This window comes from Macrobrachium rosenbergii, chromosome 11 (genome assembly GCF_040412425.1).
Source record: "Macrobrachium rosenbergii isolate ZJJX-2024 chromosome 11, ASM4041242v1, whole genome shotgun sequence".
NCBI lineage: Eukaryota > Metazoa > Arthropoda > Malacostraca > Decapoda > Palaemonidae > Macrobrachium > Macrobrachium rosenbergii.
In genome coordinates this window covers 15,077,135-15,089,634 of record NC_089751.1, presented here as the reverse complement: position 1 = coordinate 15,089,634, position 12,500 = coordinate 15,077,135, and the positions used below count along the sequence as shown (strand labels likewise).

Here is a 12,500-nt window from a genome sequence, read left to right as displayed (position 1 = left end):
AAAATATAAAATGTCAAAAATTCCTGGGCAATGTAACAGGAAAGGGAGAGAGAGGGAGTGAGAGAGAGAGGAAATGAGAGAATAGAGGGGGTGTTGGGAGAGAGAGAGAGAGAGAGAGAGAGAGAGAGAGAGAGTTTGTCGGTTGTCATTCAGAGTTTTCCAGGGCAGTGCCGGGCTGGTCAGTTAGTATTTATTTATATATTATATATATATATATATATATATATATATATATATATATATATATATATATATATATATATATATATATATATGTGTGTGTGTGTGTGTGTGTGTGTGTGTGTTCGTGTTTGCCACTTAAACAAACGTGACTTTTTATGCCAACGAATATTACTGAATGTCGATTTCATTTTACCATAGGATTAAATTGCCTCCGAAGGACTTATAAGTAATAAATGCAACTGGCCGGCCTGTAAAAGCACCCAGCCTACCTACCACGAAGAAGTGAAAGAGCCGACCCCAAGCGGATAACGATGTCCATGTTGGTGCAAAAAGCCGCACTATTAATTGTCAAGGTGCAAGTCTCAGTGTTAACTACATAACTGTTGTTTCATTTCAGATGTAACTTAGAATTTGATTAAGTATACAAGGTATCTCAACTGCATAGAATACAGCGTAAATTGTAGGATAAAGTTTCGAACAATTTTTCGCAAATACCATCACATACAACAGCTTCAAAGAATAGAAAGGTTTGCGTACAAAGGGGAGTAAAGGAATTTCCGCCAGTCTTTTGAGTGGAAACTTAGTTCCACAGTGCATGCAGGAGGACAATGTTGATTATTTAGAAGACATGTTCAGGGAGTATTTCATGAATTGCAATTGCATCTAAAATTAAATAATTTATTCCCCAAAATGCAACCAATTCCTGGTTTATCATCGGAAGGCACAGTGTTTAATTTTTCAGTATTAACGATAGTTATCTGGTAATAAATATAAGATTTAATGAGGTGGGCCTGCCTAAACATTAGCTAGTAGGCTGGACAAAGGACGTCCTGGTGCAGACTGTTTCCTTATTTTGGTACTTATTTGGGCAGAATATTTTTTCGTGCTTTTCAGAGAGCAGAGTCCAAAGCTTGACACATTTACTTGCCATACAAGTTATCTCAGACCGTGTTCTTGTGTTGGAAGTGCCCAGAAATTATATTCCTTCTGTATCTGTATTTGAATGCACCTATCCTCGCGTCGTCGAAGATAAAGGCTTGTTCCATCACTTTCATTGAGAAACTTGTTAGCACAATTCATTGTTGTTCCATTTCCATTCTTAATGGAAACAAATGGATTTGCATTTAAATAGTGTTTTCTTGTATTTACTGTTAAAAAGTATAATTGTTATGCATGAACAGAGGGATGGTGTCGCATTACTAAATAAAAAGTACAATTGTTATACACGAACAGGGATGGTGTCACATTACTAAAACTAAAACATCCATATACTGATTGAATGGAAAATCATTTCCGCATTTGACTCATCATGAGTGTATGACATATACTGTGTGTATATATACATATACATATATATATATATATATATATATATATATATATATATATATATATATATATATATATATGTATATATATATTTATATATATGTATGTGTGTATGTATATATATATATATATATATATATATATATATATATATATATATATATATATATATATATATATATATATATGTGTGTGTGTGTGTGTGTGTGTGTGTGTAAATTAATCACTGGAAGGCAATTTTTCACATGAAGTTTGTCACCTAACTGGAGCCGATGCGTGGATATTAAGTTTACAGACTCGTTGGAAATTAATTTTTTGGTCTTATATAAGATTCACTAATGTTTCCAATCAACGTTTGCCTAAAGGAGGGTCAGTTATCTCTCAATTTCAATACTGAGCAAGAAAATAATTTCATTAAACTCTGCAGGATAGTTTCGTTATATAAGCTGTAGAGATTTGAAGATTACTGAGTAGAAAATACATTTGCATTCCAGTTTTTAGAACCTGCTTATAACGCGGCTGTCGATATTGCTCAGTAACCAAAGAATAACTGCAGAGATTCTTCATTGGATAGTTTATAAACCATTAGACACCTGACACTAATGTTGTTACAGTTATCACTTCTAATTCCTTATCAGTTTTTAACAGTACTTATGGAAAAGATTTTTCTATATAAGCGTGTTTACTATGTAATAAATTCCTTTACTCTGTTAGGTATTTTGTGCCTGATTTTACTCAGATTTTAATTTGAACGAGATTCTTTATCTTACTTTTTTTCTCTTTTATACAACCGGTCGTAAAATTATCCTGAAAAAGGTAATAAAAATTATCCTGGAAAAGGTAATAAAAATTATCCTGAAAAAGGTAATAAAAATTATCCTGAAAAAGGTAATAAAAATTATCCTGAAAAAGGTAATAAAATTATCCTGAAAAAGGTAATAAAAATTATCCTGAAAAGGTAATAAAAATTATCCTGAAAAAAGGTAATAAAAATTATCCTGAAAAGGTAATAAAAATTATCCTGAAAAAGGTAATAAAAATTATCCTGAAAAAGGTAATAAAAATGATCTTTTTCAGGATAATTTTTACTACCTTTTTCAGGATAATTTTTATTACCTTTTTTCAGGATAATTTTTATTACCTTTTTCAGGATAATTTTTATTACCTTTTTCAGGATAATTTTTATTACCTTTTTCAGGATAATTTTTATTACCTTTTTTCAGGATAATTTTTATTACCTTTTTTCAGGATAATTTTTATTACCCCTTACTTTTGTCTCTAGTAAACGTTTGCAGAAATATTTATTTAAAAAGGTTAATGCACACCAATAAAAGAGAAATATGGTAAAAAATTTGTCTACATTAAATATTAAAAAATATGATGTCATGACAGTTGTTTAAGCAAAAACTTTACCCACGAAGAACAGTAACAATTAGTGTCAGAAAATCAACGATACAAGATCAAATTCGCAGACTCAAGGTTGCAGACTTCGACAAACAAATCTTCAGATTATTTATTTTGCTTAACCCTTATATACAAACAAACACAAAATAGCAGAAGTTATTTGCAGAATAAATAAAACGAAATGAAATACAATAGTTAGCCACTGCTGCCAAAATTAAAGTAAATATTAAATATTTCAGAGTATTGAACGCAAACTAACAGGGAAACAGACCCCCCCCCCGTCTTTTCCTTGTAAGGTTAACTCTTGAATTCGTTCGAGCTAAACTCAAAGTGGAAATAATTAAGTGGCGTGCGTTCCCCTCTATTAGTCTTGCATTTTATGCCAATGTTTTCCTTTCTAAGAACTATTATAATTAAGCTGCTTTAAGTCTCGTACTTTGTAATGACCCAGTGCTTTGGCACTATGAGTGAACCTAAATTTCGTCAGCTCTCTTGTTTTTTTATTGGCGATGTCTGTCACTATTTTGGGTGTTATTTAGAACTTTAGTTACATACTGAGTCAGGAATCAGCTCAAGAATTAAGTTTAACCTGTTTTACAAATTAAGTAGCTGTACTAAATTTGATCTAACCATTTTATTAGTATTATTATTATTATTATTATTATTATTATTATTATTATTATTATTATTATTATTATTATTATTATTATTGTTGTTGTTGTTACTGTGATGGTTAGTTGTTACAATAATTTCCATATCCTATTGGTTATATAGATAATAATAATAATAATAATAATAATAATAATAATAATAATAATAATAATAATAATAATAATAATAATAATAATAATAATAATAGTAATAATAATAATAATATGACCCTGGGATAATAGATAACCATTCATTCAAAAAATAATGCTTAAATTCCCCGACTCTCTCTCTCTCTCTCTCTCTCTCTCTCTCTCTCTCTCTCTCTCTCTCTCTCTCTCTCTCTCTCTCTCTGACCTTCACACCTGTATCAATGCCATCCGGTATCAGCTCCAACCACTGATGTCGAGAGATCGAAGGCCGTTTCATTGACATCCATTGTAAATCATCGTAAAAACGAAATATGCGACTCTTTTTATTCACTGTAGAGTCTATTTGTCTTTCGGCAGAGGCTGTTCCAGCCATTACGAAACCACCAGTTTTCTATGAATATTAATCGAGTATGAGTGAGAAACGAGAAAATCAGGAATTTATTCAAACAACCTTCGTGTCGAAATATTTGGTCGCTCAGTTTCAGCTATCAATATCTGTTTGGATTTTTATTCAACCTTTGCTATATTCACAGCGTGTTTGCTCTTTTATGGTAAATAACAGATTTAAGGTAAAAAAAACATTTAGAGTTGAAAAGAAGTATTATGCACTTTCCAAGTAAAAAAGAAATATTATGTACATTTAGAGTAAAAAAAATGTTATGTTCATTTAGAGTAAAAAAGAAATATGTACATTTAGAGTAAAAAATATTATGTATACTTAGAGTAAAAAATAAATATGCACAGTTAGAGTAAAAAAAATATTATGCACATTTAGAGTAAAGAAAATATTGTGTACATTTTGAGTAAAAATTAACATTATGAACATTTAGAGTAAAAAATAAATATTATGTACATTTAGAGTTAAAATTAATATTATGTACATCTAGAGTAAAAAAGAAATATGTACATTTAGAGTAAAAGAAATATGTTTTTTAGAGTAAAAAGGAAATATTTTGTACATTTAGAGTAAAAATTATTATGTGCATTTAGAGTAAAAAAGAAATATGTACACTTAGAGTAAAAATGGATACTATGTACATTTAGAGTAAAAAAGAAATTTTATGCACTTTTAGATTAAAAATGGATATTGTGTACATCTAGAGTAAAAAAGAAATATGTACATTTAGAGTAAAAATTAATATTATGTACATGTAGAGTGAAAAAGAAATATTATGCACATTTAGAAATAAAAAAGAAATATTATGCACATTTAGAGTAAAAAAAGATATATTATGCACATTTGGAGTAAAAGGAAAATATTATGCACATTTAGAGTAATGAAGAAATATTATGCACATTTAGAGTAAAGAAGAAATATGTCATAATACAAGTAATGACACTTGCCAACTAAAAGTTTACTTTTGTCACTCATTCACCATTCGCTGCATTGGTAGTCACATATTTTGATAACGCTCAATATACAAGTATATACACTAAATTGTAGTTTTATAGCAAAATATGAAAATGAAAACTGGGCAGCCATCGTGCGAAATTGGTGACTATACCAATAGAACAGAATCATGCCAAAAAAATCAAAATTTAAAAAATTCCATGAGGCAGCGTCAGTAATTCTGCACATGCGCTCTATTTACAAAATACTTTGGCTATCTATACAGAGGACCAGGTTACCGTTAGAGCTATGCACGCAAAGGCTAACAAAAAAGGGATGACAAAACAACTAATTTTTGATGAAAAAGATATAGATCATATGAAACTATATTTCCTAATTTATATATATATATATATATATATATATATATATATATATATATATATATATATATATATATTTATATATAGATATATATATATATATATATATATATATATATATATATATATATATATATATATATATATATATATATATATATATACACATACACAATCTTGAAGCTGCAAATGTCGTTTAATATCAATTTGCGCTACTTCGGGAATATCCCCGATGGGAATTATCACCGAAGGGAATTTTTGAAGTGATAAATGGATCGGTACCGCCGGGTCTCGATCCCTCGACTCAGTTGACTTCCAGAGACTCCATTCGACGGTCAAACCATTGAGCCTAGATCCGGCGGTACCGATCCATTTATCACTGAAAAAATTCCCCTTCGGTGATAATTTCCCATCGGGGATATTCCAGAAGTAGCGTGAATTGGATATTAAACGACATTTGTAGCTTCATGATTGTATATAAATCACGGTGTGATAAAATTTCATATATATATATATATATATATATATATATATATATATATATATATATATATATATATATATATATATATATATATATATATATATATATATATATATATATATATATGTGTGTGTGTGTGTGTGTGTGTGTGTGTGTGTGTGTGTGTATACTATAATTCACATTCTATAGTAATATCGATTAAGTACATCATCATCCATGATAATGAGACAATAGGTTTTCGAAGGCCCACGAACCACATGTAAGTGGGTAAAATTTTGGAAATGCAACAACAAGTGGAAACATTTTCTCCAATAATAATTTTTAGGAGATACACTTACTTGTAATTGCATTGAATGAGATGAGAGAAATTATGGCGAGTACAATGAGAAGGAAAGTATAGGAAGTGATATATTGAACACTCAAAAATAAAAAAAAGAAAAGTGAGGAAACTTTCTCATACTCACCACACTCTCTCACGGACTCGTCTGTCCCGTTCGCGCACTCCGGGACGCCGTTGCACTTCAGCTGTTGGGGAATACACTCCCCTGGACCACATTGAAAAACCTTCTCCTGGTGAGACGGCATCTGCATGACGTCACAGGGAACGTGGCTGTCGTCGCCGAAGGTCATAGCGTTTAACTGACCTTTTACCATGATGACATCACCGTCGGTGCCGTCTTTCAACTCGTCGGTGAGGTCATAATGCCTCTCGAACGTTACGTCACTGAAATCAGCGAGTGAGTCTGACTCGACGAGACGAAGATTATTGTTTCTCTTTTGTGGGATATCTATTGCGTCTGTCACCCGAGAATGAGTGTTGTCTGCCACTGCAATCTCAGCCGACGTAGCGTTTTCATTATCAGAGGCACTGCCAGCTCTCTTGTCAGCAACCGAAAAGTTAGAGGAAATCTGATGGCTGTTATTGGGTAACATTCCATTGTCAATTACAGTGGAATTCTTTAATAAGCTTTGCTCTTTCTCATCAGTAAGACCGGACATTAACTCAATATAGGGTTCTTCCGTCTGATTCTTCAACCTTGAACCACTGTTATTGGAGTTTGCGGATAATTGGATTGGGCCTGAAAATTCTCTATCGGTAGTATTATAACCTTGGACAATTATACTTTCAGATTCAAGTGTTTCATTTCTCTCTGCATCTGCTATATGACTTTTACTTAGGGTATTATTCACCTCAGTAGCAAAAACGTTGCTGCTTTCAAAATCCGCTGCTTCATGAAGACTTGTATTTAACACAGGAAAATTACTAGCGTCCTGCCGAGTTGGAACTGGGTCGCCTTTATTGCTTATTCGATCAGTAGCAGTGTCTGTTTTCGCGTTTACGCCTGCAAAGAAACAAAAACAAAAAATTAGGTATTCCTTTAAAAATCTTTTTTTAAAAAAATCCTCAGTATGGGAGAAATAAATCCACAGTTATGTAACTGTACAAATATTTTTTACAAAATCCTCAGTATGGGAGAAATAAATCCACAGTTATGTAACTCTACAAATATATTTAAAAATAAAGCTTTACAGAGAGTTTTCGGGAATCGAAACAATTCTCCTTAACAATCAGACTGAAAAGGAGAATCGTACTGATTCTCAAAAGCTCTCTCTCTATAGCTAAACTTTTAATTATATTTCTACAGTTACTATGGATTTGTTCCTCCATTTTAAGGCTCATGCTACAATGAATCATTTTTAATGTTCAGTACTCTTAAATGTAGATTAAAGCAATAACCTGGCTGTTTTAAACTAACTGGCTGGAGGGGGAAAATTAAAGGCTATTTTAGAACTTTTCAAGTAATTAGGCGTGTGCAAATTAAAGGATGATTGATGTGCCCTAGTCAAGCCTTCTCTTCTTCATCCAGAAAGAATACCAAACAACAGCCACTGTTGCACTAGTATTTAATTGCTGAGTCGCGGAGGATGCCACTACGCACAAAACTTCCACAACATTAGGTGCTTCTTATTACTACTTGGAAGACTCGTCAGCAAAGCGTTGCACCCCATTCCCATTCTTCCAACATTAACCGCTTTCCTCCTCCAAGGACTCAAGGATCTTTCATTGTAACACCTCTCCTTTACAATACCTATTATTGCCAAAGTATTCTTGTCTTCTTTCCCACTCCTGTTTTCGTGGAGTTTCCTCTGTTCACCATCCTATCATCCTACATTCCTTCCACGTGATCAAACCATCTGAAAACACCCTGGTATATGCTTTACCTTTTCACCACATCGCCTGAACTTTGTCAGCCTTTCATTGAATCTTTTGACATACTAACATACTACGCAAACAGTATTCATTTCAGTAACTTAAACCTTCATTTTCGTTCACTCCCATTCAACATCCACAATTCATTTCCAAACTTTCTCATCGTAATCTCTGACGATAGTGCTCAAAGTCATTATCTTTCTTTTTTTTGGAAATTTTTTTCAAAATTTTTTTCTCCCTTGCTTCACCTATTATATGGCTTACAACTCCTCTCATTTATTCCATCACTGATTACATTTGCTCACAAATATATGTACGAAAGATCTACTTCGACTTTTCTGCCATCCTTATCAACATCAGTTGCTCTATCTTTCAGGCTTCCATTTACCACAATAACCATTCGCTTGTGTACATTTACTTTCAACTATATCTTCTTGCGCAAAAATCACAAGTTCACTTAATTCGGTATTAGCACCATAACATTTGTAAACATCATCCATTACTCACTCCATTCACAACTCATTTTTATACCATAAACCTTTGCACTTGCATCCTTTTTCCCACATCTGACTTTCTGCATCACCCCATCAAAACCATTTTTTAATCAACCTCTGAAGTGCATATCCTTAACCTACTCCACACAGCAAAGTTACTGACTGTATCATAAGCTTTTTTCTAATTTCATGTACTCCACATCCAAGTACATTTTATTACTCTCAAAGTTTTTAGTCTACTTTTTCATTAAAAAAAAATTACCTAATGCACACATTCTCCTTCTTGCTTATACCAAAAATCATTCTCACTCAGCTTTCTGTCTCAATTTCTCAATTCTTAACACCATCCCTTGTGTTCTTAGTAACGTTATGTTTTCATAATTCCTAGAGTCACCTTTCTCACCTTTACTCTAATCGAAATAATGATATCCCTCTCACCTTCCCAGTTATTTCACTCATTGGGCACTTTTACCACTGTACTGTAACATCTTTCATGTGCAAATACTTCCTGACTGATTCTCTAGCAGACACACAAATAATTCACATATGCTACCGCAATAAGGGAAAGAAACAGTTGAGAAGCATTCGACTAGATAAATGGATTAATGGCTGATCCTTTATGCTAGTCAAAATATAATGCCTTGAATGTACCTTACTTTCTCATATACAAGTTGCAATAGCAACACGTCATTTGTATTTCTTACCCACATACTTACTGAAGATGCTATACAAAGTAAATGAAACTCATAAAAGAAAAACCAACGAGAAAAATTACACTACACACACACATATATATACTATATACTATATATATATATATATATATATATATATATATATATATATATATATATATATATATATATATATATATATATATATATAGATGTGTGTGTGTGTATGTGTGTGTGTGTTCGCTTGTATCTGTAAAAGGAAGAAAGTTAAATAAAGATAATAGCACAGTCGGCCCAGTATTAATGAAATATTCGGAAACAATCGCACGTTGCTTACACAGCTGAAAGTGTGTACGTAAACTATTAACTCTACCCTAAAGAAACCGGAAAGGTACGACAGTTAAATATATTCCAGAAATTACATCAGATAGTCTTTTTTTCATTTTCTCTAACCACAAAAACTTTAATCCTTCCAAGTCTTCTTTCTTTTAAGGGTAATGTCTTCTTGACAAGTCCATAATTAAAGGATTTGCACGAATCACGGAAAAGATTCTTCCCCGTGCATTCTTTCATTTCCGCTCTCTCTCTCTCTCTCTCTCTCTCTCTCTCTCTCTCTCTCTCTCTCTCTCTCTCTCTCACACACACACACAACACACATATATATGTAATATATATATGTGTGTGTGTGTATGTATATACACATACACACACATATATATACATATATGCTTCTGTTTAAAATTTACACCCAAAAACAGGCATATATATTGAAAACCAATTCAGTGCCTCAAAAGACAGTCTCTGAAATATAGCGTTTACTTTTTACAATTTGGCGTTTTTATGGGTTTTTACATTTGACACACACACACACACACACACACATATATATATATATATATATATATATATATATATATATATATATATATATATATGTGTGTGTGTGTGTGTGTGTGTAATGTGTGTGTGTGTGTGTGTGTGTGTCAAATGTAAAAAACCCATAAAAACGCCAAATTGTAAAAAGTAAACGCTATATTTCAGAGACTGTCTCTTTGAGGCACTGAATTGGTTTTCAATATATATGCCTGTTTTTGGGTGTAAATTTTAAACAGAAGCATATATGTATATATATGTGTGTGTATGTGTATATACATACACACACACACATATATATATATTACATATATATGTGTGTTGTGAGAGAGAGAGAGAGAGAGAGAGAGAGAGAGAGAGAGAGAGAGAGAGAGAGAGAGAGAGAGCGGAAATGAAAGAATGCACGGGGAAGAATCTTTTCCGTGATTCGTGCAAATCCTTTAATTATGGACTTGTCAAGAAGACATTACCCTTAAAAGAAAGAAGACTTGGAAGGATTAAAGTTATATATATGAATGTATGTATGCATGTTTCTGGCGACGAACGGGCTAAATATGGCCGCGTCTGCTCCTACTGAGACAGTTTTGTTAGGAGAAAATGCTACAAAACGTCCATGTACAAAGTAGGAAGCTCAAACTCTGTAAAACTCCGCTTGCCCCCTGTCTTGTCCACTCAGAAGTTTATCTGATTCTGAAGAGCAGAATTGCATTTCTAACTTCAAAAAGTTGTGAATTCAACAAATAAGGCTGATTATGTTCTCGAGGCTTTCCCAGATGTCCTAATCTGTATCGCACACTGATTGGACACACAAAACGAGAGGATTGCAAAGTATGGCCTACAAAGATTCTTGATAGCTGCATTCTTCTTAACACCACTTACCTTTGCATGACAAGCCCTCGATTTGCTTCACTGGGCATACTGGAGTGAATCTGATTCTCTACTTAAGTTTCTAGAACTCGACGCCAATGTGAAGATGAAGATAATTGACCTTTCGAGAAAAATTTGCTATGCCATCTACCAACCAACATTCAGCAAACCCTCCCCAGTTCTGAGGACACATCAATGGTAGACCAACTGCGGAATGCCAACAAGACCTCGCAACACACTGCCCACGCCATCTTTGAAGCCAGAAAAGATTACAGTTAGGACCAAGAGGATGGTATGCAAGCCAAAGCTGAGCAAAACTATCCATACAGGCTGCAAGAGGAATGGCACACCACCCACCTGTTGAGTTATAAATACCACCATAAGTTTGAAAGTCAGCCAAGAACTGCAACCCCAGATGCAGCTGAAGAAAAAACAAACAAAGCAGCAACCAAAAAAAGTAAACGGATAAAAAACAGCATCCACTCCTCCTGCAGGAGGTTCTTGATGGGCACATCGACTTTCAGGTCCACACTACAGGTGCTGCTAGAAGTTTAACGTCACCCACCAGATGCTGAGTTACATGTAGTGGAAGCCCCATAACATCATGTTAATACTGACAACTCAACCGCCACCTAATGAGAAATAAATACAGGTGGGACATCATTGTCACCCCTGCATGGGGCCGACTTCCTCAGTCACTACAGACTTTTAGTGGATGTCGACCATTGCCATCTTCAGTACCTGGTCACTTTATAAATGGCCCCGTTAACCATAGGCCCAAGGTGTCAGCCACTTAGTACCTTATCAGCGTTCAGAAGAGTGTCTGTCTAATACAAATGTGGAACAGTTGCATTATTTATCTATCATTATTAATCTGTGCCAAGGATTTCCATTGTATAGTTCCATTACAGTACTCAGGAAAGTGCCTACTCGGTAAGAGTGCGGAACAGCCATATATTTTAACTGTTACAGCTATTTTTTTTATTACTATAAATCACTACGTTCATTTAAGACTTCGTACCATATAAACGCCCGAAACCGGTCTGGGCTAGTTAGGCCGTGGAACCAAGTAAGTACAGGTACAAAAAAAAAAAACTATTTATGCATTCTAAAATTCAGCTATTACTTATAAAACCTACAATATTGTAAATTTCTTTCTTTATCTTTGCATATTGAGGAGCTGCACAAGCTCCAAGTTTTGTTGTCAGGTTTAGCTGCCAGGTTTGGCAGCCAGCCACAGAGTACCTTAGCAGTCACATGCTGACACATCACATGCATTACCTGGTACTGGGTTTTGGTCACTTACCTGGCCGACCTACCTGTACCCACACTACTGCTTGCACTATGTATAAAAAATGGGTCAGATCCCAGGAATACTGCGTGTATTTTTACATTAGAGTTTAATCATTGTTTCCCACAGAAGAGTAACATTTTCTTTGGGTCCTATTCAGAAGTTTCCTTTAGCTT

The 12,500-nt window shown here is 33.6% G+C and overlaps 1 protein-coding gene across 1 annotated transcript in view; it reads right to left on the bottom strand.

Annotated features, from left to right (window-relative positions):
- LOC136843185 (G-protein coupled receptor GRL101-like) overlaps positions 1–12,500 on the bottom strand; it is a 191,500-nt gene that overhangs the window by 155,270 nt on the left and 23,730 nt on the right. The window contains exon 3 of the mRNA XM_067111258.1: positions 6,378–7,256. Coding sequence (XP_066967359.1) covers positions 6,378–7,256 — 879 coding nt within the window. The remainder of the gene's footprint in view (positions 1–6,377; positions 7,257–12,500) is intronic.